This window comes from Microtus oregoni, unplaced genomic scaffold, assembly GCF_018167655.1.
Source record: "Microtus oregoni isolate MIOR12 unplaced genomic scaffold, Mior012 000116F_ref0000321, whole genome shotgun sequence".
In the NCBI taxonomy this organism is placed as follows: domain Eukaryota; kingdom Metazoa; phylum Chordata; class Mammalia; order Rodentia; family Cricetidae; genus Microtus; species Microtus oregoni.
Genome location: NW_024544745.1, coordinates 1,152,090 through 1,160,643, shown reverse-complemented (window position 1 = coordinate 1,160,643; position 8,554 = coordinate 1,152,090). Strand labels below are relative to the sequence as shown.

At 35.1% G+C, this 8,554-nt stretch overlaps 1 protein-coding gene across 3 annotated transcripts in view; it reads left to right on the top strand.

Annotated features, from left to right (window-relative positions):
- Window positions 1-8,554, top strand: part of LOC121444019 (putative bifunctional UDP-N-acetylglucosamine transferase and deubiquitinase ALG13) — a 41,522-nt gene continuing 32,968 nt past the window's right edge. For 2 of the 3 annotated variants that reach the window (XM_041645745.1, XM_041645743.1), the window contains exons 1-5: window positions 1-138; window positions 739-822; window positions 2,391-2,441; window positions 3,102-3,148; window positions 3,764-3,836. In XM_041645745.1, the coding sequence (XP_041501679.1) occupies window positions 1-138; window positions 739-822; window positions 2,391-2,441; window positions 3,102-3,148; window positions 3,764-3,836 (393 nt within the window). The remainder of the gene's footprint in view (window positions 139-738; window positions 823-2,390; window positions 2,442-3,101; window positions 3,149-3,763; window positions 3,837-8,554) is intronic. The other variant, XM_041645744.1, reaches the window with a different exon arrangement.

Genomic DNA, 8,554 nt, shown 5'->3' with positions numbered 1-8,554 from the left:
ATGAATAAAGGATGGAAAAACTGCGGCCAGAAGTCTTTGAGTGAGGCATCAATGGATGAATATTTAGGCAGTTTAGGGCTGTTTCGGAAGGTGATTGCCAAGGATGCCTCTTGCCTTTTCCGGGCTATTTCCGAGCAGGTAAATATAAATATGACAACTGGATAATGTCTTGTTTGTAAGTTTTCAGAGTGAGATGTGCCATGTTCGAGTAGCTCCATCTGTAGCATACTGAAAGAAAGAAAAGCGTTACTTTTTCTGTTTTTTCAGTGATAATATCCAGGCCTGCCTGAAAAGTACAGTGAAATACTGTGCTATTGCTGATTAGAGCAAATACTGTTTTCCTGTGCCTACTTTTCTGCTTTTCATTTTCAGTTTGTAATGGGGGAGGGGTAAATTAATGTGGGCTTAAAGAAAACTTTGAAATGAATCTCAGTTGTTTGTAAGCGTGTCCTCCCTTTTGTTTTATGCATAAGAAAAAGATTAATAGGTTGTACCATTATGGAGTTGAAAGTCTAGGAGAGAATTATTAGCCTTCAATCTTACTAGAGATGACTATTCGTAAGATGAGGCATGGCTTCTTCGCCTTTGGTGAAGACCAGGTGTAGTAACAGATGGACTTAATTTTTCTGTTTCCAACATGTGTTCTAGATTAGGAAACTAAATGTCTAAGTTCATTGTGTTAATTGAAAAGCTTCTATTTCAAATGACATGACAGTGAGCTAGTCTTATCTTTTATAGCTGTTTTACAGCCAGATCCATCATTTACAAATCAGGAGAGCTTGTGTCTCATATATGAAGGAAAATCAAGAAACTTTTGAGTCTGTAAGTAGAATATATTGCACTGAACAGAGTTGTTGGTAATGTGTATAATAACTGGGCAATTTTTTTTTTTGCATATTTGCCTCCTGCTTTTGGAGGTTTGTTTTCAATTTTCTCAACAGGTTTCAGTGAACTGTAAAATAATGTAAAGGCTTCTTTAAATCTTGTTGATCAGTTTTATCCACACCTGGGAGAAATACTGTTCCTGACATTGAGATGCAAGACTTATGTTCTAATGCAGCATATCTCAAGTATTTTGTGCATACACATAACACTGGGGCTTTTGTTAAACTATACATTCTGATGCAGTAGGTTTGAGCAGAGGCTTCAGATTTCTGCATTTTAATCAAACTTGTAAATTAAGGGTGCTGTTACTTCCTAGACCACAGTTTGCTTAACAAAAGATGTGTTAAACATACTTTTCAAAGCTTGATCTTCCTCTCCCATCCCCCTAGAAAAGTTTATGCTGTATTTAAGTGTCTTTTCAGTAAAAATTAGAAAAAAATACCAGCCAATTTTAAGGGCACCTATGAGTGCGATAGATAAATTCATTATCTTAAATCTCTGTTATACATTACAGTGTATAATAATATGTATTATTATAATATAATAATAACTGAAATACATTACAGTTCATGGTCAATTTGTGCTATTTAAATTACTCTATTTAGTTCATGCTAGGTATATATCAGAACTATAGAGAACGTGAGTTTTAATTCAGTTTTTTATAGAGGCATATTTTACTTACAATAAGATCATTCATTTTAAGAATAACAGTTTTAGTTCTGAGCCATTTTAAAAGTCATTGCAGCTGCCATCAAAAGCAAGGTAGACCATATCCACCACCAGCAAAAGTTTGTTGTGCTCAGGGCTTTTTTTTTGATACCAGTGAAATTCTCTTTATATTAGTTTAACTTTGTATACATGTCTCTTATCAAGATTTTATCCTTAATGATTGTTGGTCTTGCTTAATTGATTAAAATTGTAAAGTTACATAAAGTTGACATTTTATGGGTTTTTTTTTTTTTTTTTTCCCGAGACAGGGTTTCTCTGTGGTTTTGGAGCCTGTCCTGGTACTAGCTCTTGTAGACCAGGCTGGTATCGAACTCACAGAGATCCGCCTGCCTCTGCCTCCTGAGTGCTGGGATTAAAGGCGTGCACCACCACTATTCGGCTAAAGTTGACATTTTAAAAGAAACTGGAAGGTAAAAGCATTTGATGAAATCCACTAATATGTAGACAGCTTCCGAAATACCTTTTTTCACTCAACTTTTGTGTATCTGTTGATCTGGAGGTGCTGTGAACTAGTCATTTAATCCCATGTACAGACTGCAGATTATATTTAAGACTATATATGTCTACATACATATACATATGAATGTGATAAAAAAAGAAGCCATGAATTTGATAGAGTGGGAAGGGGTATATGAGAGGGCTTGGAAAGGGAAGGGAGAAATAACAGAAATATAATCTCAAATAAAAGTCATTAGATACTGATATCTGTAGAATATAATCAGATTGCAGTAAAATCATTTATTTGGTTAAGTCAAGTTTTTTTTTTTGTTTTGAAGTATGTAGAGGGATCTTTTGAGAAATATCTTGAACGGTTGGGAGATCCCATGGTAAGTTCAAATATGAGAATATCATCTTTTCGTGGTTGTTTGAAATAGTAAGCCAAACATACTTTTAAGTCTATAATGCCTCAAAGTATTTAAATATTTAACTGTATTGAATAACAATTATTGGATAAGAAGCGATGGCCTGTTTGTGTTGATTATTGAGAATTGTGTTGACAGTTTCTGTAGCCTGTTGAGTGTACACAGTGCTTGGGAGGACAATGTTGGGAAACACTTAAAGCCTTTTCGCTGTAATGGGAAAGAAGGATGGTAATGTTTACTAATTTTTAAAAATTAAAATTTTCCTGATTGGTAGTTCTTTTTTGCAGAAGGAAGATTCATAATAATTTAGAAATACTTTTATTTGATGATAGTAATCAATTTTTAGTTAAATGACATTTAGTAAATACTCTGCCACCTTTTTTAAAATAGTAGTTATACTTTTTATACTTTTAAAATCATGTAGTTATTACCTTATGGCTAAGTAGAATTTTGGGTCCATTTGAGTTTATATCATAGAGTTGCTAGCTTTCTTAATTTTCTCATTCAGAACAAATTACAGTGTGTTATACAAATACTTTACTTGAAATATCAAATAGCTGAAAAATGTTGTAAACACTACTTAAGAGTTCTGAAAGTTTATCAAAATTCTGTATTTATATTTAGGAGAGTGCTGGCCAGCTGGAATTAAGAGCTCTTTCTCTAATTTATAAGTAAGTTGTACCAGAGGGAAAATGAAAGAGGGAAAATATGAACATGAGTGAGAATGACTGTGTATAATTAAGATTTCTGTCAGGGTCCCTTTAGGACAGGTTAAATTTAAAATCCATTTGATAGAGTTCTTGGGTGAAGAACCTTATTACTGGTTCTGTCCTAGAGTTTGTGTCTCTTTGAAAGGAAGATTAAATGTAAGCCAGGTGTCCTGGGACTTGCTTATAATAGTAGAACTGAGCAAGGGAGGCTGAGGCAAGATGATGCTGAGTTTAAGACCACCTTGGGGTACACAAGATGTTATCTCAAGACAAACTAAGAGGCTAAAAATGCTATACTGGTAATATTTCCAGTAGGAAACCAGGATAGCTGTCTTTTAAAACTTATGAATGCTTGACTTTTTAAAAAATATGTTGTCACTAGGGTAGTGTCATTTCTATTGTAAAGTTAGAACAAAAAATTTTAGATACTTCAATAATTGAATGATCCTTCAAATGTTCACATTAGGTTTTGATAATAAAACTTCATGGGGAAATTAAGAAAAGTCTTACAGTTATAGCTATCTTATGTATATACTAAGTAATCTCTTCCCACCTACCTTTGTTTTCTACCTGTAGTCGAGATTTCATTCTTTACCGGTATCCTGGAAAGCCACCAATACATGTCACAGATAATGGCTTTGAAAAAAAGGTAAGAAAATGAATGTTGACTGAAATATAGTTGAATGATGCTGCTGGTTTACTACAATACTAAGAAATAAGCCTTCTGACATAATTAGTGAAACAGTAAACCTAATCTTGAAGCCCAATGTGGTACCATTGCGCTATTGAGTCACCTAATAAACATTGTCTAACTGGTAATAATGTATGCTAGCAGCCTTTTCCTCTTTAGTTTGTCATTCTCATTGGTATTAGCTACCTTTTAAACAGATTGTTCTTATCACCCACAAAACTACATAAAACCCTAGTTGGCTCCTCATTGACCAGAGGAAGTTAGGAGTTCAGTGTCATTTCATTATCTTTTTTTTTTTTTTTGGTTTTTCGAGACAGGGTTTCTCTGTGGCTTTGGAGCCTGTCCTGGAACTAGCTCTGTAGACCAGGCTGGTCTCGAACTCACAGAGATCCGCCTACCTCTGCCTCCCGAGTGCTGGGATTAAAGGCGTGCGCCACCATCGCCCGGCTCATTTCATTATCTTTTATCCTTAGTCTACATGACATAAACTACATGCTAGTTTAACTTTCCCACAGTCCATTGTTTCATCCTTTAATTGTTAATTTCTTGGAAACATTCCCAACTTCCCTGAAGCTCTTTTCTTCTGTTTATTCCCTGGTTGGTTTCCAAGTCATGTAGTTTTATCTCTTCATTTTTACATTTCTATTTTCCTCACCTGCAAAGTATCTTGAGGGTTTTACATTGTAGTAAAGTGCTTAGAAAATAGCCCAAAGTAGTTGTGTTTCAAAATGCTCAGCTGGTAATCGACTTTCTTTTCCAACAGAGTATCCCAAAAGGTTTTTAAGAAAAGGGTTTTAAGGCCGGGCGGTGGTGGCGCACGCCTTTAATCCCAGCACTCGGGAGGCAGAGGCAGGCGGATCTCTGTGAGTTCGAGGCCAGCCTGGTCTAGAAGAGCTAGTTCCAGGACAGGAACCAAAAGCTACGGAGAAACCCTGTCTCGAAAAATCAAAAAAAAAGAAAAGAAAAGAAAAGGGTTTTATGTACTCAGTCAGTAAATATGGGACTGCAATATTTCAGTTTTGAAATCTTATTTCAGACCATGAAACATAATTCTGGCAATAGTTTACGATGACAAGAATAGACATGAGAACTTTGGTGTTATAGTAATTTAGGCAAAAGATCTAAACTAAGGAAGTGGTATTAGGATTAGAGATAACTGACTGGAGATGGAGATGCCTTAGAAAAATATAAATGGGGTCACTTATTTTACCAGTGGCGATCATCTAATCCGTTCAGCAAACATGGTGCCCTTTTAGTATTAACAAATGTTTTTCTGGACTTTGAGGATACCGGTACTTGATTAATAAAATCTTTTTCCTAGGAGCTTTAGGGGGGTATAAAGACTTTCATGAAATAGTTAATTACAATTAAATGATTAGTTTCATACTACAAGTAATGCATAAAATGGACATAGAAGGAAGATACCCACTTAAGCAAGTTAGAATGCTTCATTGTGGTAGTGACACATTAAAAAACCTAAGTCCATCAAACGTGAAGGTCTGTCTCTTCATGGGGAACCTTATATGCAAAGGCATGGAAGCAAGATACCCTTTGGGGATTTAATTAATTGAATGTGGAGGGGAGTGCACAGAAATATAGGCTAGAGCTGAATAATGAGGGGTAGAATAGGCCTTGTTGAAAATTAGTCTTTTCATTGTACAGAATATTTAACCAAATGAAGCTTTTCTCGTTATTATGAAAATTTTCAAACTTAGACAAAGGAATTAAGAAGCATTCATGTGCCTGCCACGACTAGTCTCTTAACGCATATATTTCCCTCTCGATAAATTCACCAATCCATTTTTTTTTAAAAAAAAATCTTAGTTGAAGTAAATTTTGGACATCAGTGCACTTACCTCTTAATACTAACTTTAAAAATTTTAAGCGAAAGTATGAAATAATCAAAATTGTTGAAGAAATAGCATGTTCTTGTGTATATTTGAGCAGTAGACAGCTTCAGATGAGATTTGGAAATTTAGATCCTATTCAGGGATCTTCAAACTTTATATTTCCCTATGCTTGATTCTGAATTTTTTCTTAGAGCATAATTCATAGAATAATATTGTGAATATCTGTATATTCACCATCTAGTAGTTCTTATCATTGTACTGTTACATTTTTAAATGAGTCTTGTTCATTTTGTGGATATCGACATAGTGGGAACTGTTGTCTGTTAGAACCGTAAGAATATAGAAATAATGAGAATGTTGTATGTACAAGCTTAAGTAGCATATTTGAGACATGCATACGGTTAGTATATAATTAGGAAAATGATATATAATATCTAATTTCCATTGCTGTATTGCATTGCTTTTCATTTTTTAATGTATCTATATAAAATCTTTCTAATTATGCAATGTACAGAGCTGGCATAATTTTTATTTTATGTATATGTTTTGCCTGAGTGTATAATCTGTACCACATGTGTGCCTGGTTCCTGAGGAAGCCAGAAGGAGGTAGCAGATTCTCTGGAACTGCAGTTATGTGGTTGTTGAGAATTGAGCTTGGGCTCTCTGGAAGAGCAACTAGTGCTCTTCATCTCTAATCCATTTCTGGAGTCCCTTAAATTCACAGTGTGTAAATAATCAAAATGTTTGATAATAAGAGGAAACATTGCCCATGGAAAATGCGGTATACTTAATACAGAAAATAAATGAGTGTTAAATAAACAGTAAAATAAATTTGAGATCCATTCCAAAGCCTACAAAATTAACATAAATAAATGAAATTAAGAAAACTTGTCTGGTTGAACTCCAAAGAACTTTTCCATTCATTGAATTTTTTGTTAGCATCCAAAATGTGTGATTTCATTATGGTATTTTCATGTGTGTGTTTCATGATAGCTTTTTTTCTAATTTATTCCCATTCCCTGCTACCTTACATCTTCCACTTCTATACTGTACTAGTGCGCTTCCTCATGCAGAGTGTCTCCTGATTTTATTTCATATGAATTTTAGCCTCATTCTCCCCCCACTCTTTTAAGCTTTCTTTCTTCCTGCTCATGATCTCCTTTCTATTTTCATGACACACACATATAAATCGAAATCTAGATTCTGCATATGGGAGTAAATGTATTTTTCTTTCTGAGTCTTGCTTATTGTGCCTAATGTAACAACCTCAGTTATACCCATTTTCCTAGAAATTCTATGATTTCATTATGACTGACTAAAACTTTGTGGTATACATGTACCACATTTTCTTTGTCTGTTTTCATCTATTGGCAGATGTCTAGGCTGGGTCAATTTCTCAATTTTGTGAGTAGTGCAGAGTAAACATGGATGTACAACTATCTGTAATATATTTACTTAGAGTCCTTTGGGTATATGCCCAGGAGTGATATATAGCTGATTCATATAGTAGTTTAGTGAAGGCGTAAGTCACAAACAATGATAAGAACTACTAGATGGTGAATATACAGATATTCACAATATTATTCTATGAATTACGCTCTAAGAAAAAATTCAGAATCCCACACCAGTTTGGAATTATGATTAATAGGGTGGTATTTATTTAAAGGGGAAAAAACTTACAGATAACCGTCCCAGACAACAGCCCTCTGCGCAATCAGGAAGGAGTCTAGTTGCAGGAAACGCAGCAGGAAGCGAAGCGAAGAGAAGAGAGAGAGAGAAGGGAAGAGTAGCCCCTTTTTTAAAGGGAGAGAGACCACGCCCCAATGGGCTGGTATCTCAGCGGCTATAGGCTGGAGGAGCAGAAGGACCTCCCGCAACAGTTTAGTTTTAGTTTTTTGAGGATCTGCCATACTGATTTCCGTAGTATTTTGTACTGGATTACATTTCCACTAGTATAATGTATGTAGGTTCCTTTCTCCCAGCATCTTTGCCAGTGTATTTTGTTGTTTTCTTTTTAAATTTTAAAATATCATGTGTATGTGTGTGTATGCATGTGTTCATGTTTGTTTGTGGGTACATTTGCCAATGTACTTGTGATGGCCAAAAGATGATCTTAGGAATCTTCCTGTTTCCATGCTATTTTTAAAAGAGACTTAAATTTTAATTGTGTTTATGTGTGTACATCTGTGTGGTTTGTGGGCAGAAGAGTGCCAGTGCCTGCAGAGGCCAGGGGTGTCAGATCTCCTGGAGCTGGAGTTAATAGGTAGTCAGTTGTAGGTAGCCTGATGTGCATGCTGGAAACTGAACTCAGGTTCCTTTGCAACAGTGATAAATGCTCTTTACAACTGAGTCATTTTTTTTTAGCCCACTCTACCTCATTTTTGAGAGACAGAGTCTCTTACTGAACCTGAAGCTTGTCTTTTCAGCTAGTTGATCACCACCAAGCTTCTGGATCCTACCTATTTCTGTCCCCCTGAAAACTGGAAACTTAGCTATTGTGCCAGGTTTTATGTAAACATGGGGCATCTGAACTCGGGTATACATGTGTGCCGAACAAACACGTTACTCATGGAATCATTTATACATCTATTGTTTTCTTGATGATAGCCATTCTGCTTGATATAAGATGGAGCCTCAAACCCATTGTAATTTGCATTTATCTCATGGCAATGGATGTTTAACATGTTTTAAAATATTTTATTGGACACTTGTGTTTCTTCTCTTGAACTATCTGTTCAGTTCATTAGTCCATTTATTAATGGGAATTTTTTTTTTTTTTTTAATATTTATTTATTATGTATACAATGTTCTGTCTGTATGCCTGCA